At 47.8% G+C, this 23,280-nt stretch overlaps 1 protein-coding gene across 1 annotated transcript; it reads right to left on the reverse strand.

Moving 5' to 3' along the window:
- Window positions 1–15,392: 15,392 nt before the first annotated feature.
- Window positions 15,393–17,509, reverse strand: C11H11orf91 (chromosome 11 C11orf91 homolog). Its single transcript, XM_017643554.3, has 2 exons — window positions 16,936–17,509; window positions 15,393–15,664 (listed from the first exon to the last, which is right to left on the reverse strand). The coding sequence occupies exons 1-2, from the start codon at window positions 17,399–17,401 to the stop codon at window positions 15,579–15,581; spliced, it is 552 nt and encodes a 183-aa protein (XP_017499043.2). The 5' UTR covers window positions 17,402–17,509; the 3' UTR covers window positions 15,393–15,578.
- Window positions 17,510–23,280: the final 5,771 nt, after the last annotated feature.

The following is a 23,280-nucleotide window of genomic DNA, read 5'->3' on the forward strand; positions in this document are numbered from 1 at the left end:
GAAGAGAATTTACTGGGGAAATTATTTGCAGCCTGCAGTCAACACAGGATAAACCTCATGCCCTGTGTACATGATGTTGGCTTACTTGGTTCAAGATTATGCAGATTAGGGATTCAACAAAGCAGATACTCAAAATGAGGGGGCAAGATGGAGGGCTTTAAATATTTGATCTTTAGGGAAAAAGCAAAGTAGTCACCATGGGGTGGGAGTGGGGGAAATTGTCTTGATCTCAAATTACACATGGAGTGAGGACACCAAAATTTTTCAGTTTGGGGCCTGAAAAGGTTTTACTCTAGCTCTGAATCTGTCATGACCACTGTAGTCACACTGTACGGGGATCCCCATCTGGGATTTGGGGTCACCCAGACCTAGATTTGACCTTCCCTTCTCCTCATTCTGCTTGTGTTACTCTGGGTAAGTCATGTCCCCTCTCTGATCCTTATCTGTGAAATGAAGGTAAGATCTACTGAATGAAGTGGCTGTAGAGCTGGAGGGAGAGAACGCACAGCTTCTAAGTGCCGTCACCCTACAAGCATGGTGGGTTATTATTTGTAAGCCTCTGCTTAAATACTTCCAGCATTGGGGGACTGGCTTGCCAGAGCTCATGCATTACCTATGGGTCACCCAGAATGAGTGACTCCTATGTGCTGCCCCTCACGGACCCCACTGTGGACAGCTTCCCTTTTCAACAGCCCCAGTTCCCATAAGCCCCCAGAGCAGAGAGTGAGCTCAGGACATCTAGGGAGGTGAAAGGGTGCTATGAAAGAAAGGAAAGCCCCTTCATCACCTGGTCCAGGTGAGACTAGTTGGAACCAGCTGGAGATCTCCCCCAAATTCCATGGTTTTTTGTTTTGGTTATAGTCCCATCACTCTGGGAGTCATTCTTCTGAACAAACAAAGACTTAACTCACCGAGGGCATGTGAGCCTGGTCCCAGTAAACAACTTTTTGCAAAATGCCTGGGCTTGGTGCACTTAAAAGTCCAGCAACACAGACAGTCAGCCCTGTGCAAATGACACGGACTCATTACCAGAATGGTATGGAAAGCCAGGGGAAGATAAGACTCTCCTTGGGAAAACTCCATGAAACTAGCCATGTAATTGTTGCTCAGGGACTGTTGTTAAAGTGAAGTTCACCTTCAGGAAATCAGGAGAAAACTTACCTGTCCTTTCTTGAAGTCCAGACCCAGCGGTTATGGCATTGGCCCACACAAACATTCTCCATAGCAGTTGGCTAAGATAGGCTGAAGGGGACCAGGGAAAATAAAATAGTTTGAAATGAATCACTAAAAAGTGAGCTGAGAGTTTCAGTGCTTGGGCTTTGGAGGGGTTTGGCCACATTCTGGCTGTAACCTCTTGGTGCCTCTGTGAATGGGGGTGATGACATCTTCTTTATGGACCAAGGCTACAGATACTAATGAGATGCTGTATGTAGAGTGCTGAGCACAGAGCCTGTTTCAGAGAAATCCCTCAAAAAATGGTGGCTGAGAGTGGGTGTTGGTGGGTGGGTATGATGGCAGGGCTTGAGAGGAATTCCAAGAAGAGGGCCCTAAATGCCTTTGGGCTCTCTCATGTTTAAACCCCAGGACACCTTTGCTGGTACTAGAACCAGTCCTGTCAGAGCATCTTTGCTCTATTCCTGTAACAGACTATAAAACGACATCAGTCCTTGAAAGGCACCAAAGACAAACTGTTTGGGATGGCTAGGGAAGGATACAGTGAACAGTTAAGGTTTGCACAGCACCCTTTTTTCCTGTGCAGAGGGTCATACAATCTTTCTTTCTGTGCATGTACATGCATACACACACACACACACAAATGCTCACACCTTCCAGCCTGGACAAGTGGGCCTCTCCTGAGTGTCCTGTGACTCTTCCCAAATCACCTTCAGGGAAGACAGGAGAGGCCCCTAGATTCCTGGAAGCTTACGTAGGGGAAGGAGCTGCCACTGGGAGGGAGAAGGTAGGCTCAGCTGCTGACCCACTGTGTCACCTTCACTTCTCTGATCCTTAGTTTCTTCATTTATAAAGAGATATCAATTTCCATCTGTTCCTACAGCAGTTAACTCTAGAAATCAAGCCTACATTATACCCCAAGTCTTCCTTCTTTCCAAACTCAACACAATCTAATTAATTAGTTAAGGGGTGAAAAATAAATACACACACCTCTATCTAGACCAATGTGGTAGCCACTAACCAAACGACAATGTGGCTACTTAAACTGAAATTCAAATAATTGAAATAAAATTTAAAATTCAGTTCCTCAATTCTAGCCACTAATATAATATAGTACTAGCCACTAATAGCCATGTGTGGCTAATGGCTTTCATATTAAACTGCACAAATATAGAACATTTTTGTCCCTGCAGGAAGTTCTATTAGATAACATACATGTAGACCATCAACCATTAATGGATAACAAAAAATAAGCAGGCAGAGAGACAACAGTCCATTGATAAGTCTATCTGTATCCACATTATTTATAATAAGTAAACAAATATGTAAATAAACAGATATTTCTCTATGGACTGTGGTGTCTCTGCCTATTTATATCTATTATTATTGTTATCTATTAATGGTTGGATGGTCTACATATATAAATGTATCTGAATAATAGGAACTAAGTAGATAAATGACAGGAGAAAGAGGACTAATGAGGCATATGCTGTAGATGATGCCGTAGACTGCTCTCCCACCCCAGATTCATATGCTGAAGCCTTACTCCCCAATGTGCTGGTGCTTTGATATGGGGCCTGTAGGAAGTAACTAGGTTTATATGAGATCATGATACGTCCTCATGCTGGGATCAGTGCTCTTCTAAGAAGACACCAGAGCCCTCTCCTGCCAGGTGAGGACACGGAGGAGGAGGCCACCTGCAGGCCAGCAGGAGAGCCCTCACTGGGAACTGAATTGGCCAGCCCCTTGATCTTGGACTTTTTAGCCTCCAGAACTGTAAGAAAAAAATGTTGGTTGGTTAAGCCTATGGTATTTGTTACAGCAGCTCGAGCAGACCAATACAGATAGTAAGTATCAATGAATCCAGTCCACCTTTTATTCATGTGAACTGGACTTTCCACCTTGGAACTGGTTCTAAAAAGAGGTTTTTCCCTGTGCAGGTAAAAGCTGGCTCTCAGCTGCCTGCAGCTGCTGGCACAGGCCAGGTGCTGAACCTGTTTATTAGAGCAAACACCTTCAATGGCAGCAAGTCTCCTCCTCCCTAACGATTTCCAAATTGGATTTTCTTCTAGAGAATAATGAACATGCTGATAAAAATGTCAGCTTGGATGTGAAAAGACTAGAAAGGGAAGGGGGCTCTTTCCTCCCACTTCTAAATCTATGCTGCCCCCTGGTGGATCCCGCCATGAGAGAAATAAGGTTTTTGTGTTACAACCAGATTTGCCAATTTGCCCAGCAAAACCCTACGAGACAAAATGACAGTATCAGCTGTATGTCAGGTTTGACGCACATTATCTCAGTTAATTTGCAACAACCCCAGGCACATTTTTATTATGCACATTTTCCAAATGAGGAAAAGGGCTCAGAGAAGTTAAGAACCTGCTTCATTTCAAGAACAACTGGGTGAATAAATGAGTGGACAGATGAGTTTAAATGAATTCAGGCTTAACTCAAATGCATTGTTTGCAGAGTTATCGAATGCCCTGCATTGAGATAAACTCTGACATGAGCTGAACAATCCTGGTGAGTTTGGGAATAGATCGATGGAAGCTCTACCCTCCAGGGGAAGCCTCCCTCAGACCCCTGCCGAGTCACCAGCTGACGCTATGACCTCACTGCTCTGCCTCTTCTCTTTCCCACCTGGGGACCTAGCTCAAAGCCAGCCCCTCTTCTCTCCCCTTCTCATAGGAACTGGGACCAGGAAAGAGTTCCTTGTGGGCAAGTCATGTGAACATGGAACCCCAAAGGGGCTCCTGTGAATCACGCTGGAGTCCAGGTTACGAGGACACTGGCTGGAATAGACAGGAATGTGCAGCAGGTGTGTGGAGCAAGGAAGAGATAAGGAAGCAGCAGCTGCTTGGGCTCCTGGTGGCTTCTGGGTCCTGGCGCCACAGGGTATGAGGCCCATGAGGGGACAAGTAGTGTCCTTCCTAGCACTGTTTCCCTGCTCCAAATGCTTGTGGTGGGGCTGCAATCACAGGACCCTGGCCACCCTCCCCAACATAGACAGAGATGGACATGTACCCAGATGGGACAATCACATTTCTTCTCCAAGGAATGGAATTTGAAGCTGAGTTGCTCAGTGGTACACCTTGTGTCTTTCCTTCTAAAGGCCTGGACACCTTCTTTTTGTATTGTCTCTTACATCAGTTTCTATTGCTTGTAACTGAAGAAACCCTCTGTCAACCATTTTGCTATTTGAGTCAGGGTACTTGGAGTGGTCTTCTATTCCCCTCAACCAAAAGAGCCCCTAAAACAGGTGACTTCCCAGCTCATTGATATCTTTTCTGGAAACCTTTCTGGTCATGTTCTCTCCATGGCTGCATGGATACCTCCTGGGGTGTGCTGAAGCTCCCATGTGGACAGGGTGAAAGGGCAGGTGATGAGCAAAGCCTTCCCCTTGGGGCCGTGCCTGCAGAAAGGCCAAGCCCCTGGCCTTGTCTGATGAAGATGTGAGGCTGATGGTGCTCTCCCCAAACTGCCTCCCAGCCATGCCACCCCCTTGCCACTTTTTACAGGGCTGAGCTCTAGGACACCGCAAAGACAGCACTTCTCCCCCTGCAGGTCCGGCCTTCCTCCAGCTCATATCCTGTGGCCACCACCACTCCATGCACTGGTAACAACAGTGGAGGTTTGTTCTCAATGGACTGGACAATCATGATGACTCTCAACTGGGGACAGTTTCACATCTGTCACCTTATTCGTTGTCCCCACTCAACCACGCTGTGAGAGCAGTGTCTCCATTTTCCAGTGAGGAAACAGCCTCAGAGGCCAGGTAACTCCCCAGGTCACATATGGTTGGTGATGGAATTAAGACACTGCTGAAAAGAAAAGGCCTGTGTGCTGAGACACCAACATGGTGTTCACCTCCAGTGACCCAGTGAACTCTGGATGATGATTACATCTCTCTTCCCTCTGCTCTGAGAAGCCAGGCCCCTGTAGGCCCTGGATCCTGCCTGACTGGCTCCTTGGCCACAGAGTGGTCAGATTACTGGGACAAGTCAGACGCAGGCTTTCCCAATTCCCACTTCTCTCAGGATTAACAATCTGTGGTGAAGGGGTATGATATAAATAGCTGGTTTCATGTTCCATCTTGCTTAGAACAGTTACCACTGGAGAGGAAGGATGGCAGCCCCCTCCCTCCAGGCTGTCACATCCACCCACCCTCTACCCTAATTTCCTGGAAGTCGAAGTTGCTAGTTAGATTGATCAGGGTCCAGGACATTCCTTGGGCCCCTGTCACCAGTAAGCAGTCTTCCTACATCTTAAAAGTCAATACCAGGTGCTCCCTGAGGGCCAATTTCAAGGTAAGGCCTGCCTTCCCGGGCGGAATGGCCGGGTCCTTCTCTCCTGCCTCTTCCATGCCTGTAACTGGGCACATCCAGCCAGAGGAAGTAAGGAGTTTCATTACAACTCAGACCAGCTTTGCTCCACAGCAGCTTCCCAGTAGCTCAGTTATAAATAAACGTGATCCTTTGGTTTTCGTTGGGTGGTATACCAGGAAATGCTGACAGTAAACTCCTTGGGGGAGTACTGGAGGGGCAGCCACCAACCCAAGGGCACACTTTCCCATGTCTGTGGTGTGAACACTCTCAGCAGAACCGGTCCAGGATCCCAGCCTTACATGGTTAGGGAGTGATGGGCATTAGCGTTCCCACCAACTGTACTGATGCAATAGACAATCTCAAGAGCATAAGCAATCATAAAATGCAGCAAAATAATTAGGCCATGATGGATTTTGAATATTTACTACCTTAGTTTTAAATATAGTTTAATTGTAAGTTAGTTTAATTTTTAATAATGTCTGTATTTAACAACCAAATTCCTAAAAATCTAACAGTTGGCTCTCAGGAGCTGTCCCAGCTGGCTCAGCCACCCCTGCACTTACCTTTCATTCCTCCCATGCAGTGTTCTCTCAACAGGACCCCTATCGATTTCATCTGCCAAGCATCCTTTTCTCTGGGGAATGGCCTCCTCCATTCTATTTTGTTCTAGAGCAGCTGACAACCTCATAACTCACCTACCCACTGTTCTGATAACAGGGCCTGTGACTAAACCCATGGGATGATGGACAGGTGACAGGCCTGGGTGCTGGCATTCCTGGAACCTTGACTGTAAAGTAACACTGTAATACTGTAAATTCCATTTTCACTTGGGAAATTGTGAGAAACAGCCTAGCCAGCCCCTATACGATGCCCTTCCATCATTGAGCTAGATGTTCTTTTTGACGGCTGTCTTAGGGCTTCCTCTAGAGGGTGAGCTTGGTAGAACATTGATGGCCTGAGTTCCAGTCCTGGCTCTGGTTCTGCCGTTCCCTAGCTCCACATATCCTGGGTGTCTTGCCTGAGATTTCAGTCCCAGGAAAGTTCACTCTGGTTTCACTGAGGTCATAGTACAACAATGGAAAGTTGTGGGTAAAAGGGTTTATACCGAGCTTTACTCTCGTGGTGGCAGTTCAAGCACTAGAATCCCATCTGCCTCCCCCACCCCTCTCTCCCGCAGAAAGCCGGTCACCAGCCTGGGCCTCGCTGCCCCCACTCCAGCCTGGCTCTCCAGCAGGGGATAGCCCCAGAGCCCTGGGCAGATCTCCTTATATAGAGTCAATAATAACTCATTGGCCACACGAGTGCACATGCACAAGTGCACAGTGGGCAAGTATCTCAGAGCCAGGTGAGGATCCTGACCACGGCAACTTCCATTTTCCCCACAGAGGGCAAGTCACTTTTTTAGAGCATCTGTTCCCTTATTTGTAAAACACAACAAAAATAGTAGCTATTTCACAGGATGGTGGTGATGATGAGATTGTTCATGTCAGTTGCCTTCCTATATGCCCAGCACATAAGTGCACGTCATAGGTGGTCGATCTGATGCACAAGTTCGAGGGAGAATTGGGACTCGGGGGTGGGACATCTTTGTTTCCAGCACAGCTCTGTACTGGATTTTCCTGATCCCTGGTTTATTCCCATTTATTCTCATTCAGATTCTCCAGCCCCCTCACTGGCCTTGTGTGGGAAAGTTGGGATTCCTATGGCCAGGACCCTCACTGAACCTAAACCACCTGATGATGTAACTGGCCTGTTGCTAGGCTACCGCTTCCACACCTTTAGGCAATAAGCTATTATTGGGCTATATAGAGAGCTCAGCCCAGTGCTCTGGGCAGAGGTAGAGCCGCTAGTGCTTGACCTACTGCTGGGAGAACAAGCTGGGTAATAAACCCTTTCACGCCAAAGAACGTTTTGCTGTCAATTTCTTTGGTCACATTGAATCCATAGCAAACTTGCCTGGGGCTGAAACCCATTGGCAAGACAATTGGCAAAAGTCAGCAAGGTTCATTGTTGACTGAGGAAAAAGACAGGCTGCCCTTATGGGAGGGGTGCTTCAGCGGGTTGCCCCTGTGAATGGAGAGACAGTGGATTGTCCCCCAGTGGGTATGTGGTCTGAGGTGGCTTGCCTCCTAGAGGACTGGGCCCCGCCCCAGGACTGGAGGCAAGTGGAAATGACACCTGAGGCTGTAGGGGTAGCCTTGGTATAGTTAGTAGGTCTTTTGAGGAACAGAGTGCCTGTGAGGCAGCGGGGACTGTGGGCTGGCTGCTTCTCACAGTATTAAAAAGGTCTACAGAGGAGACCCAAGAAATGGCGGCATGAGAACGCGAGCTGCAAACTTCTGTGGATTCCCTGAAGAAGGAAATGGCATTGATGCGGGAGGAGCAGCATAAGAACACCTGCAGCAAGGTGCCATTGAAGAGGTAAAAAAATTCCTTACAGAATGAGACGGAAGCACAGGCAGAGGTGGCATGAGAACGTCAGCTGCAAAGCACTGAGGTGAAGGTAAGAGAGCAGCTGAAGACTGAGCGGGCATTGCTGGGAGGCACAGTAGAAAAGGTAAAGGTTGTAGCAGAGGAGGCACTTGGGGAAGGGAGAGAAAGGTGACATCAGCCCCAGAAATGGAGGAGCTGGGGAAGGATGAAGGGATGGTGCCGGAGGCACTGACCCCTCCTGTATTGAAAGCACACCCAGAGATTGTAAGGGAAATAAAGACCCAGCAGCTGAAAGCTCCCCAAGGAGAGGAGCAACTCCCCTCTTCAGGTCGTGAAGCACTCTATGCTCTGCCCCTATATTCAGGCTGAGGCTGAGCTGGTGGATTGGGGCTCCCTGTTTAGGCAGAAGCCCTCGGAGTCAATATCAGCTTGGCTCCTGTGTTTGTGGGACTTAGGGGTGGATGGAATTGTTCTGTCAGGATCAGAGACAGGAAAGCTGGCTTCCCCGACAGTGCAGCCCGCCTTGAGGCAGCAATTACAAAATGCACATCAGACCCCAGGGAGTCGCTCCCTCCTCGATTGGCTTACGGCCTCACTTCGTGTTGTGTGGCCCAGTCCAGGTGATCTACCATCGTCTCCTGTTAGATGGCAGACGTATGCTGAGCTCCAACCGGTGTTACGAGAGCTAGGCATAAGAAATGTCATCTATAGTCCAGAGAATTATGGCCTAGATGAAGAGTTTTTCACTACTGGAATGAGAAATATTGTGCTTCAAACAGCTCCCACATCCCTCTTTGGGTCTCTAGTGGCTATTCTTCCCCCTCAATTAGGGCATCCCAAAAGTGAGGTGACACGTACAGTAGCAGACTTAGGAGAGGCTGAAGCAATGAGAACCTGGAAAGAAATAAGATCTGCTACTCACAAGAAGAATTTAAAGGGCCCCATGAAGGTTACAAGGACCCAGATGTGGGTTGATTTAATACGGGCAGGAGCAGATGGAAGGAAATTAGATGGGAAGTCAAATAGGATCTTACTAGAGCTGTGGCAACAACTGAAACCAGAGCAGCAGTTCCAGCCATTAAGACCAAATAGGCAGAGGTCAGAGACAGAGCCAAAAGCCCAGCCTGTGTGTTTGCAAGACTTCCTGCTGGAGAGCAAGCCAACCTCACTTGAGCCCATACAGGAAGGTGATTGGGGAACATGGTTTGACTGAGGGAAAGGTCAAGATATCTGCCCTGAGGGACCAAGGGGGGACTGGAGGCCACATGTTGAAATAGCTATCCATTGGTCCCCAGTGAACATACAATGTGTTCTGGCTCTGGTGGACACAGGGGCTGAATGTTCACTGATTCATGGTAATCCTGAGTGGTTCTCCAGGACCCCCACTATCATAGATGGATACAGGGATAAGGCTATCAGAGTGAAACAAGCCCAAACCCCTTTGGGAATGGGGTGTCTACCCCCAAAAGAGTATACTGTGTATATGTCTCCTATCCCTGAGTATATTTTGGGGATTGATATCCTGCAGGGTCTATGGTTGCAGACCACTGCAGGTGAGTTCAGACTGAGAGTACGTGTGGTGAAGGCAGTTCTGAGGGAACATGCTAGGCACCCACCCATAGCTTTGCCTGTGCCTCAGCAGGTGACTAAAACCAAACAATACAAACTGCCTGGAGGGCATAAAGAGATTGGAGAAACTCTCCAGGAGCCGGAAAAGGTAGGTATTATAAAGCCATCCCATAGTCCTTTCAATTCCCCAGTGTGGCCTGTAAAAAAGCCAGATGGCTCCTGGCATATGACTGGATTACAGAGAACTGAATAAAGTCATACCCCCTATGTATGCTGCTGTCTCGTCTATTGCAGGCTTGATGGATACCCTCAGCCATGAACTAGGAACATACCATTATGTGATAGATCTTGCTAATGCCTTCTTTTCCATTGACATTGAGCAGGAAAGTCAGGAACAGTTTGCTTTCACATGGGAAGGATGGCAATGGACTTTCACCATCCTTCCACAGGGATACCTCCACAACCCCACCATCTGTCATGGACTTGTAGCCCAGTACTTGGCTACGTGGGAGAAACTGCCAATGGTGCGGCTGTATCATTATATTGATGATGTCATGCTCACATCTGATTCAGATCTAGAAGGTGCAGCATCGAGACTGCTGCAACATTTACAGGAGAAAGGATGGGCTGTGAACAGCACCAAGGTTCAGGGACCTGGTTTGTCTGTCAAATTCTTAGGGGTCGTCTGGTTGGGTAAGACCAAAGTTATACCAGAAGCAGTTATAGATAAAATCTAGGTCTTTTCTACCCCTACAACTATAGCATTGCTACAGGAGTTTCTGGGTCTTCTAGGCTACTGGAGAGTGTTTATCCCACACTTGGCACAAATTCTGAAGCCCCCATACCAGTTGGTATGAAAGGACATCAGGTGGGACTGGGATGAGAATGTTCATCTGCCTTTACTACAGCAAAACAGGCAGTCAAGGCTGTGCAGGCATTGAGTGTGATAGACCCATCAAGGCCCTGTGAACGGGATATTCCTGTGACTGAAGACGGTTATGGCTGGGGTCTCTGGCAGTGGCTTGAATGAACTGGCCAACCTATTGGATTCTGGTCACAACTCTGGAAAGGGGCAGAGGTACAATACACTTTGATAGAAAAACAACTGGCTGCCATGTATCATGCCTTATTGGCTACAGAACCCATCACTAAAATGGCCCCTATAAAGGTAATAACCACCTACCCATCTTGGGGTGGGTATGAGACTGCACCCAAAAGCCCAGGAGTGGTGTAGCACAAACGTCCACACTAGCTAAGTGGGGTGCTTACCTACAGCAGTGTAGTGGCCTCTCTGCTGGCCCCTTGAGTGAAGAACTCCAACATTTATTGGGGCCAGTGACATATACTAATGAAAAGCAGGAAGAACTTGCTTTTGAACGATTAGTAGCAGAGTCCCTATTAGGAGGGAAGAGCCCCTATACCCAAAGATGCATGGTACACAGATGGCTCCAGCTGTGGGCAGCCCCCAAATTGGAGGGCCATAGCTTTCCATCCTAAGACTGAGACAATAAGGATGGAAGATGGTGAGGTGAAGAGCAGCCAATGGGCAGAGTTGTGGGCCATGTGGCTTGTGATCAGCCAGGAACTCTCCCCTATAGTTCTCTGCACTGACAGCTGGGCTGTTTATCAGGGTTTGACCCTGTGGCTACCAACCTGGTACCATGCCAACTGGCTGGTTGGTCACCGACCCCTTTGGGGGCAAGAATTGTGGCAAGACTTATGGGTCTGTGGTCGGACTAAAATAATTACAGTATACCATGGAACACATCATTTGCCACTGCCATCCCCCAAGAAATGATGAATCAGATAAATTGGCCCAGATAAATTGGCCCAGTTGGTTAGAAGGAAAGCCTGCCTCTGATATAACCCAATGGTCACATCAGTGTTTGTTGCATGCAGGGCAAAAGACAGCGTGGGCTATAGCCCATCAGTGGGGCTTGTCTTTGACCTTTGAAGAAGTTAGTAGAGCCAGGCAGGAGTGTGTCATGTGCTCCAAAAGGGACTTAAACTGAACACTGAGTTCCACAGCAACATGGGACAATAGCTAAGGGGCCAACACCCCTTGTCAGGTGGCAAATAGACTATATTGGGCCCCTACCTGTGTCAGAAGGATATCGGTATGCTATGACTTGTGTGGACACAGCTACTGGACTTCTGGTTGCCCTTCCTACCCATTGTGCAGATCAGCAGATGACCAAAAGAGGCCTGGAGCGTCTCTTTGCTGCCTATGGCTGACCACAGGTAATTGAGAGGGATCAGGGCACCCATTTTACTGGACATACACTGCAAGAATGGGTGCAACAGCTGGGAATCAAATAGAAGTTTCATGTGCTGTACAAGCCTACTGCAGCAGGCATCACAAGAGGCACATGGCTTGTTAAAATCTGGACTAAAGTCAGATACCAATAGTCTGCGGGAATGGTCAGTCTGCTTATGGACTGTGCTACGGCATTTGAACGAGAGACCCCAAAAGAGAGCCCTGAGCCCCGTAGACATGTTAACACATATGGCTGCATCCCCTATACAACTGCAAGTACAAACCAAGGAAGAAACACTGAAGCTGAGGTTTGGCTACCAGAATAACATCTTGCTGCCAGCACCAACTGCACTGAACTCTGGAGACTCCATTGAGCGGACATGGCCTTGGACCTTTTGACACATGGACCAATGATGGCTGGCTCTCCTGGCACCTTGGGGACAAGGCCTGGAAGCTGGCCTCCTGTGTATTCCTGGAATAACAGCAGAGTGGCTGCCAAAGGTCACAGTACTGTATCCTGAATGGCCAGAAGGTAGGAGCATCTTACTGGGGAGTTTTGTTTTATCATTATGGCCAGTGCATGCACCTAAAGTAGCACTATATATAGACCCTTCAGTAACCCCCATGGGGGAAGGAGTAAAAGTATGGTATACTAGACCTGGAAGGGCCCCCCTTCCTGCTATAGTCCTATCACAGGACTACTCTCTTGCATGCATCCTACCTGATGGACAAGATTTGCCTATGTTGGTGGCATTAAAACATGTGTCTTATTGCCCCTAAAGTCTTTGTGGATTGGGAACTTCCTCTGTCTTGAGGATTATTATAATTTTTTTGTTATTAGGAAACTCCGCTGGCTTGAGGATTATTACAATTTTTTTGTTACCTGTATCAAAATCTTCTTGTATCTTAATTTTTGTTATTATCTCTAAGTTGTTGTTATCCTCTGTTGCTATTGTGGAATCTGGTTACAGTGCTTCAGCTTTCTCGCACAGGGACTGTTGCAGAAGATTGAAAGCATGTAGATTGTACGGTGAGAATCCTGGAGTGTGGGAAAGTTGGGGTTCCTATGGCCAGAATCCTCACTGAACTTAAACCACCTGATGATGTAACTGGCCTGTTGCTAGGCTACCACTTTCACACCTTTAGGCAATAAGCTATTATTGCATTATATGGAGAGCTCAGCCTAGTGCTCAACCTACCACCGGGAGAACAAGCCAGGTAATAAACCCTTTCACCCCCAAAGAACGTTTTGCTGTCAATTTCTTTGGTCACATTGAATCCATAATGAACTTGCCTGGGGCTGAAACCCATTGGCAAAACACCTTGGCAGCCTGAAGTTTTCTGGGAGGACAAGGGAGCTGCTCTGATAACAACCAGCCTGGGGCAACAGGAACTGGCTTCTTTCTTGGGACAGTAGACAGAGCCTGGAAACCCTGCTCAGGGGGGTGGACTCCTGTGGGTAAAGCGGAAGTGGCAAACTCTGGGGAACTACTACCCAGCCTTTATTTATTTAGTATGCACTGTAGTTTGGAAACATTTAAATTCGTTGCTAAGATTTAGAACCCAGGAGCTTTCATGTGACACTGTGCCTACAGTCCTGGCTGGGCGACAAGCAGGGAACCACCCACCATCTGCCTAGTGGTCAGGCACGAGTCCTGCAGCTCCTCATTCTGCACCCGGCTCCCTGCACTCACTTCCAGGGTTTCCAGCCGGGCCTTGTAGACATGCGTATTTGTGTTCTCAAGCTGGGGGACCCCACACAAACTCTGGGCTTGTGTATGCAACTTCCAGAGCTCCTACCAGCCCATTTACTCACCTACCAGTATCTGCATCCTCATACCACAGATGCAAACTCCTTTTATTACAGATAAACTATCCTTGCTCTCACCTAAAGCCAATCCATCTATGGTAAACTAGATGCCACCTCTCTGGTGCACTCAAGGACATCATTGCAGCAATTCCTTGTCTCTCCTCTACATTATCACCTTTTCTTCCTCTACTAGGTCATATCCTTGTTGGGCCAGAAACACACAGCCATTTCTCCCACCTTAATACAAACCTCTCAATTCTACTTGCCCAGCCTGTCACTACTCTAGTGCTCTGCTCTCCCGGACCCCTAAACTCCACTAAAGGGTCATCTACACCACTGTCTCCAGTTCCTCTCCAGTGACTTAAAATGGTGACTCCAGTAAGGCATCAACCCCTATCACCCACCTAAAACTGCTCTTGACAAGATCACCAATACTCAATCCATGTTACTAAGTCCTGGAGTGAATTTCCAGGCTTATATTACTTGGCATATCAGCACTATTTGTCAGAGCTGACCCTCCCCACTCCTAAATACCTTCTTCACTTGGCTTCTAAAACATCTGAGTCACTGCCACTCCTTTTCACTCTCCTTTGCAAGAAGCCCAACTTCACAAATTTGTTGGCCATGATCTACACTTGCTGCTGGCCTGCACTGTAGTTCGGAAACATTTAAGTGAGGGCGCCAGTGAGTCTAGGTGCCAAGCATCAAAATGTTATACTTGATGGAACATTGTTTCATAAAATACTTTATCCTTTGTGTGCTTCTGTCACTGAGCTCTCATTGCTCCTCCACAGAGACAGCACATGGCAGTGGGTAGGGGACGTGGTGGGTGTCCTGCAGACGCCTCTCACCCAGCAAGGGGGAAAGGACAGCCAGGCTGGGCCACACTGTGCTGCACTGTAGCTTCTCACTCAGCTGGATTAATACCGCAGCCTCCCACTTTCTCTGCTTCTCTCCTTAGTCTATTCTCAACATGACAGCAGAAGTCAGGTCCTATCAATCATTGGCTAAAAATGCCCTAACTATTCCCCATCCTACTGGGAGTAAAATTCAGAGTCCTTACCGTGGCTGGAAGGTCCCACATGAGGGACCCTTCCTGCCCTCATCCCTACCACTTTCCCCTCACTCCTGCTCCAGCCACCTGGGCCCTTTGCTGACCCTCCAACATCCCAGCCCGCTGCCACCTTCAACCTCTGCACAGGCTCTCTGATTGGAACATTCCCCCAGAGTGCCCCAAGACGATCACTCTCAATTTCCTTCAAATCTTGCTTAAGTGTTACCTTTTCAAGAAACCCTATTTAAAATGCCACCCTGCTGCCCTCCAACCCTTCTGACCATTGTTACCCTACTTTTTGTTTTCCCCTTAGCATGGCATCTTCTAAGATACCATGTTATGATTTGCTTATTTATATTTATTGTCTGTTGTCTCCCCACCCCCAATCCCAAGAGCCTAGGAGGATGCCTGGTACATAATAAGCACTCAACAAATATTTCTTGAATATATGAATTTCTGGGAAGGATCAAATGGCTTTGATTGAATTATCAAAAGGTTTTGTCATCCAAAACCCATTAAAAAAAAAAAAAGCAAACCCTTTCAAGGACTGAACCTGTGTGAAAACAAACCTACCCTTTGTTCCAGTCCTCAAAGAGCCTTTCTGAGTAGGGACACAGCAACAGAACCAAATATATATCGCCCCTGGTTTTTCCCAGTTCTCTCTTGACTTGGTAGTGTTGGGGGTCCCCTTCCCTGGTCTCAGAAGGCACTGAATGCCAGCTGGGCAGTGGCTTTCAGAGGCCGAGAGAGTTGCCCGAGCAGCAGAACAGAGAGGACAGAGACCGTGAGATTTACCACACAAGTGGGCACTGTATGTGGAGTACATGCTGGGAACAATGAGAACAGCAGTAACTACAGAACAGAAAATAATGATCTTTGAAATGACAACAAACGGAACATGTTATCTAAGTACTAACACAGAAGGAGATGGCTATCTGCGTTCTGGTGGGCAGGTCCTCAGGAGAGAGGAGCTGACTTCTTTCCAGGATGCCTGCTCTTCAGTCCTTGTAACTTTTCATCTTTCAGTGCCTTCAAGAATTTATCTGTGGGAGAGCCAAACAAATTTAGCGGTAGTTGAGATGGGGCTTTTCCTAACATTTCCAAAGCAAACTTCTGGGAAGCAAATGTATGCTCCCTACATGAACCCTAAATCCATTCTGATCCAAGATGGGTGGGAAAAAAAACCCTTAACAGCGAAAACACATTTAAGTGGAGAATATGTAGTTAAGAAATCCAGGACTTACAAAAGCCCAGGCTTTCTAGGGAGTGTTTTCTTTCTAGGGATTGTTTCTGTGGGGAAGGAGGCATTACAGCATGCCTGATGAGTTGGAGACCATTCCCATACATATTTAGATTTTGTACTTCCTATCCTGTGTGGCAGGGGGGCCAATTTAACCTGTGTTATACAGTAGTGAGGATAGCCTTTCTAGAACCATCTGCCCTCCTCTGGTGGCCAAGTGCAAGCCTTAGCCAGACCAGGTGATGGGAAAGACAAAGTCTGCAGGACAGCCTAGAGCTACTGAATAGTCTACAGGGTAGTAGGTCCGTCTGGGAGTGCAACCGGATTTAATGATTCTAACCTCCAACAGGGAGGAATCTATCAGCTTAATTGCCAGAGGAATCCCGCCCATTACCAGCACACTCGGTCTGCCCTGGTCCAGATCTCTAAGACTTCAGACCAAAGATCAGATGGAAAAGACTAGGAATCTGGTGAGAGGGCTACCCTTTCTCCCGTAGCCAGCGCCAGGGGTCACGGGGAGGCTACCTTCCAACATTGAGAAGTGGAGAGTCCCAAAGCCCCAGTGAACTTCTTTGGGCATCCCGGGTCTCGTAAAATTCCCACCTCCTCTTACAGACACCCCTCTGACTCACCTACTTGCCCCTCCTCCCATTGAGGACCCCAGCTAAGATAAACACTAAAAGTCAGCTTCCTCTAGAGAAAGGGGGTGTCTGAGGTCGGTGGAGCTTGAGGGGTGGGAGTATTACTACCAGGAGGCTTAAAGTTCAGAATGGGGGTTGTAGTGGATGATGGAGTTTCAGGTTTGGAGGCTTAAATTTCAAATTACCGAAATGGCTCAGAGGGAGAGGGAGGATGTAGTTTGGGGTGAAAGGGTCCATGAAGTCCATTCTACAGTGGGGCAAGGAGTAGGTTGAAATCTGGGATGGAGGAATCTATTTGGGATCTGGGACTTTTGCGGGCTGAAGTCTCAGCCCGGGGCCCATTGCAAGATAGGGGATAAGGGGGACTTAGGGCCCAGGAAAGAGTCAAGGTAGGCTAAGGGTGGGCTTGGGCGGCCCCCGCCAGGTCACGCACAGCGCTGGGAGTCGAAATCGTCCCCAGTGATGGTGAGCAGCTCCAGTTCCTTAATCCGGATCTCTAGCTCGCACAACTCCTCCGGGTGGGAGGCAGAGGCGAGCCAGGGGGTCGCGGGCACCAGGGCCGGAGGCGAGGCAGCCACCTCGGGTCCCGGCGGCGGCGAGTAGAAAAACCGCAGAGGCTCGTAGGGGATGGAAGCCAGGCCCGAGGGCCAGGGCGGGGAACAGAGGTGCTCGCCGGGGGGACCCAAGCCTGGTGGCGGCGGCAGCGGAAGCGCCTGGAGCAGAGGACGGTCCCCCGCCGCCCCGCCCGCCGCCAGCGGCACGAAGAGCTTCTTCCAGATGTTGAATTCGCTGAGCGAAGATGAGGAGATGCCGCGGTCGTAGAGGGACGGGAAGTAGAGCGGCGGGGAAGCCCGCTGGCTTATCGTGGCGCTCGCGCTGCCGCGTCTCCCCTTCGGCATCTTTTGAATGGGAGGCTGCGTGCGTGAGAGGAACCCCGCGCCAGGAGACGCGAGCCCGGCCCCGAGTCGCCGGCGTTCCGAGGTTCCACAGGCCACGCCCCGTGGGTGTGCGGCCCCACCCTTCCGCCTCAGCCCCGCCCCGAATAGACGGGGTCAAAAGTAAGGTCGGCCGCGCCCCAGAACGTGGCTGCGCCCATTGGTGGCCGGCTGCGTCCCTCGAGTGAGAAAGGAGCGCTGAGTGGCGGGAATGGGGAGTTTGGCAGGCGATCCCTAAAGCACGGGCCTAACTAACCCGTAGGGTTTCGTTCCGCCAGGCGATCGCCCAGCAGCCGGGATTACAGCACTCGCAGTCCTCCAGCCCCCGCCCAGTCTCGCTCCTCGACTGCTCCCACCGTCCTTAAATTTTTCGCTTACGTGCTTTCGCGTCCCTGGCTCCCGCTCTCACATCCCAATACAGCCTTATACAAGAGCAGGAAGCAGGTTTCTGGCCAGAACCGCTGAGCCTTTCTTCAATCTTACCCTCCTTTTATAGAGAGAAAATATTTCCTAGAAAATCTGTCCCCTGCCACAACAGACTTCACCAGACCTCACCACCCCTCGTTGCAAAGAAGTCTGGGAAAATGCCCAACTTTTCATCCTCTACTACGGGAGGCAAAGAAGAGAGTTCATTGGAAATGGCTATTAGAGCCAACCCATGTTTCTGCCAGATTTCCGAGTGATGTGGAAGATTCTGGAATAAGGGACCCTGGTATAGATGTATAGTAGATCTGAAAGAGTATCTTCAATGAACTGCAGTTTAGTTCTCTTCCAAACACATTATCAGGAGCTAACAAGCAACAAACTAACCATCAAAAGGAAATTCTGCTGAAGCCACACAACTCACCCATCCTTTCTGAGTGACCTGGAAAGAACATAGGATATGCCCATCTCATTTGCATGGGTAGCCTGTATTAGTCATAGACTGAGGGAACGTAAGTTTCCATGAAAGCCTTATCCTAATGATAACTGACATGAATGAACAAAGATGGGTGGGGGCCAGTTTAGACTGTTGCTCAGTCAAGGTTTGAGTCAGTACTAGCTCCACAAGCAAATTCTCTGTCTATACACACACACACACACACACACACACACACACACACACACACACACACACACACACACACACACACACATACATATAGCCTTATACATATGCTATATACAGGTGTGTGTCTGTGTGCATGCATGTGTGTGTACAGCAGAGAAGCAGTCGGACTGTCAAGCTGGATATCTTTGAGCAAGTTGCCTGACTTCTAAGACAGTTTTTTGTAGAACAGAGGACAAGTCTGCCTCATATGGTTGTTTCTGGTGCTCAAATAGAAGACAGAATGGTGTATGTGAAACACTTGTAAACTTAGAAACTGTCCAAATATAAGGGACAGCTATTGCCACAAAGGGGGTTGTCTGAAGCTGAGAAACTTTTTCTTCTCATACTTAGTGGTAAACTCCTTAGGGACAAGGATCCAACCAAGGGATCCTGAAATGCGAGCATGATAGGACTCAGTAAATATTTGGGAACTTATAAGGCAGTGTTTGTTATGTGTTGTGTGAACCGAGGGGATCCAAATATTCCACCCCCCAAATATGCCACTTTGGCATAATGATATTTAAAGCTGAAGACAATTGAGAAAGAGCAGGCACAGCAGGAACTCTTTGTCCTCCCCCTATCTGCCTAAAGACAGGGCATACATTTCCCTATATAAATAAAGTAACATAAATTTCTCTTCCTGAAGGTGTCCTCTTTCCCTCTCCCATACCAGTAAGAGATGATTCTTTCACTGGAGATGGCACTGACTTGCCTCTGCATAACAGACCTTACCAAACTACACTTACCTCCTACAAGTTTCCCCCCAAAATTTACCTTCCCACAATTTACAGCCCCTAGAAGCCCAAATCCCTTTTCCTTCGTCTTGTCATTTCTCTGCAATTAATCACCCTTTGTTAAAATGGTTTCTAAACTTTAAAGTTTAATCATTTCTTTGGGTTTTCACTTTTCTGTGAGGTCCCCATGTGCAGGCATAATAAATCTTTTCTCCTGTTAATCTGTTTTTTGTCAGTTTAATCCACCTGACCCAATTACTGAACCCAAGAGAGTCCAAGAAAAGTTTTTTTCCCCATCCCTACAGCGCCATAGCAGTGAGAAGAGTGAGGATTTAGGTCTCACACCCTAGGACTGAGCCCTGGATCCATTCTCTACTTGGCTGTGTGGGTGAACCTCCCCGAACGTGTTTTTCATCTATAGAGGGGGGAACAGTAATGGTACCTACTTGTCTGGAATGGCAAGACTGAATAAGACAATCTAAGTGCTTGGCCATGGTAATTGCTCATCTTATTGCATGATATGCATGCAAATGTTAGCTCTTGGTATTGCATATTGAAGATCCTTACAAAAGAAAGAGATTTTGCATTGTTTTTTAAATGATGCAATATAATCACATTTTTACTCTAAATATCCAAAGAGAAAAGGCATACAGATTATTTCCCTTAACTCCAAGATAACCTAAACAGATTGTATAACTGGATGGTTCAATTATAGCATAATTGTGATATTGTAGATGGTGGGTTAAAAAAGAAGTTGTTTTCTCTAACAACCACACAATGAGAGAACTCGGGTGCCACAATGAAAAAACACTGCAATAAGCCCCAGTTTGGAGGTTAAGTCCACATGGGGTAATAACAAACCATGGTAGATAAGGCAAAACCCTACAGATTATTTCTGCAAACAAATGACCAGAAAATTCAAGTTGGTAATGAAAAAAGAGAGCAGGCTTGCATCCTCTTTAATCAGAGCCTTTCTTTCTCTCCCTGGGCTCTAAAGCATTTGTATCACCTACCTCTCCACTCAAACTCCCCATTAAGAGCCATCGTTTAGAGGTTCAAGGGATTCAATTCCTAACACCCCTGCTCCCTGCCTGCATTTGACACCAACTGAGGGGGCACACATCAGTCCTTTCTCACTGAGGAAGGTCAGTTGGAGGATACGGCTTTTATGTCTGGTAGCCAGGTGGGCTTGTTACTACTGCACCTGTGATATGAGCTCACCCATCCAGCCCAAGGCCTGGTGGGAAACCCATGGGCCTTATCCACAGGGAAAGGGCTTCTACTGGCACAGTGAAGAGCAGGCCAAGGACAGGCCTGGTCCTTTCTCCAGCCAAGCAGGGCAGCCGTTTCTTCACTCTCAGGAGAGAGGCCAGGAGTATCACTTTTAAGAAATGTGGCACAGAAGGGTGGAGGTTCTCCCAAACACTCTGACTTGAACTGTTTAACCTACGCTGCCTCCCTGCATTTGGGGTTTATAATTTCCCATTGCCACGGCCATCTCTAGCCGGGAAGTCCTGGGAGGACCTGGGATGCTGTTTGCCTGGTTCCCTCAGTCATCAGACTGCTAGAGATGGTACAGCAAGCCTCGTCCGGACTTGGTCCCATCACATTAGCTTTGCATCTGGACACACTGCCAGGGATCACACCTTAACCAGGTTCTCGGCCTCTTTAGGAGTATGTCATGATTTGCCTTGCCTGACTTGGCTCTGGACAGCTTTTAGGGATATGTAGAGCTTCTGGCTTGGAATACAACAGAGGTGTCTTGGAGCGAAGGTTTGTGTCCACCCCTCCCAAATTCATATATTGACATCCTACCCCCCCACCCCAAGGTAAGGGTATTAGGAGGTGGGGGCCTTTGGGAGATGATTAGGTCACAAGGTTAGAGCCTCCCAAAATGACACTGTGCCCTTAGGAAAGAGGCCTCAGAGAGTTCCCTTGCTCCACCACCCACCACACACCATGTGAAGACACAGTAAGGAGACGGCATCCAGGAACCAGGTAATGGGCTCTCACCAGATGCCAAATAGGCTGGAGACTCGATCTTGGAATTCCTAGACTCTAGGACTGTGAGAAATAAATGTTTGTTGTGTAAGCCACCCAGTCCATGGTATTTTTGTTATAGCAGCCCTAATGGACTGAGTCATGTTTGAATTCATGACTCTTTGTGACTCTCGGAAAGTCATGTCAGCTATCTGAACCTCAATCTTCTGAGCGATAAAATGAAAAAAATATGTACTTCACAAGGTTGATGTATTTGATGAAAATATGTATATGCAGTACCGGGAACACATAGTGAGAACTCAATAAAGTATGGGTATGATTGTTATACAGTTATACATGAATTCCTTAATTCACCATTAAGCCTGAAGAATTGATAAAGTAGGTATGGGGGTTCCTCCTAGAAAACCAAACCCACTCCAGATAAGTTAGCAAGCCCTACACCCTAGAAACTGATCACTGATCACCTGTTATCTGCTGAGGTGATAGTAACACATAAAGAGAGGTGACTCTGGGCCAGGTACTTGTCTTAACTCATTTATCTTCCTAACAACCATAAGTAGTAGATACTATTATCACCATTTTCCACATGACAAAACTAAGACATGGAACTTGCCTGAGGTCCTGTGGCTGGTCAGGATCTGAGCCTGCCCTCCAAACAGGCAGGCGGGCTCCAGTGCCCAGTCCCTTCCCATCCCTCCCACAGCCTCCCCACAGCCCCCAGCCCTTGGGCCAAGCCCTCTCTCCTGGCCTCTGGCCTCCCATCCTCTTCCTGGCAGGGGACTGGCTCTAATTGGAAGTTGTTTGTACTCCAATTCTAGGAAGCTCCAAACAGTCTTTTCTTTATTTCTCATCTGAACTGACCATTGTGTTGGTCCAGACATGAGGGCCCAGGCATTCCCACCTCCCTTCACAATACCCACTATTTCAACAAAGTTTCTAAAAAATGCAATCCAGCCCTTACTCTTGTTTCTCTTTCACAGATGTGTTCCTATGTACTTGCAGAGTAAGCAAATATTTTTAATCAACTGAAGCGTGAGAGGCAGTTTCATGGAATGGAGAGTGCCGGTCTTGGAAGACCAAACAGTATCAACTTGCTGTGGCTACGTGATTGTAGCTAGTGCTTACTGACCACTTGCTATCACATGTTCTCATGCTATTTTGACAATAACCTGCACAGGGGCAGGTCTGGCAGAACTTTCTGTTCACCAGCAATAGAAATTGATACTGAAAATTAATAGAGAAGACTGAAACAGGTCATGGAACTGAAAGCTTAAGAATTAGGGTTAGAAGGTGCAAAAATCAGAGCAATTATTGGAATCCAGGGAGCAGGAAGGAATCCATAGCTTATTCAGTATGGCCACTGGAGTGGTGGACACTGTTGGCTGGCTTTTCTCAATGACTATACTTAACCATTTTCCTAGGGGACTGCCTTCCCCTAGAGAAGCTGGAAAAATTAAATACTAGCTTTACCAGTTCCCTTTTCAGCTAGGAGTGGCCATGAGACAGTTTCTGCCCAAAGATATGAGTAGAGATAGGTGGGATATTTCTGGGAAAGATTATACTTTTCTGATAAAACAGGGATGGAAACAATGGAAGATTTCCCCTTCCTGCCTTGAAACTGGATGCAATGCTGCAACTTTTTGCAGTCCCTTTGCGATTATGAGGGAAAGACCAAGATATCACAAATACACCAGCCCAGACAGTGCTGAGAAGTTGAGCCAATGCTAGCAGCTGCCTGCCTCCAGGTTGCTTATCAGCCCCTACCTGATGAGGCTACTCTAGGTTAGGTTATCTGTTACTTGCAGCCTGAGAGACTCACAGCTTCAACCAGAAAAAATTTTTTCAGTCCTTACATAACTCCACTCAACACTTAAATTCCAGGGGTGAACATGTCCATCTTTTGGCTAGAGAAGGGTAGGCCACCTTTACTAGAAGTCCCACTGAGAGTGTACTTAAAGGGAGGAAGCAGTTCCCCAAAAGGTAGTTATGGTTCTGGAGGGGGAACAGAAACTGAGTGG

This window comes from Manis javanica, chromosome 11 (genome assembly GCF_040802235.1).
Source record: "Manis javanica isolate MJ-LG chromosome 11, MJ_LKY, whole genome shotgun sequence".
NCBI classification, from domain to species: Eukaryota; Metazoa; Chordata; class Mammalia; order Pholidota; family Manidae; genus Manis; species Manis javanica.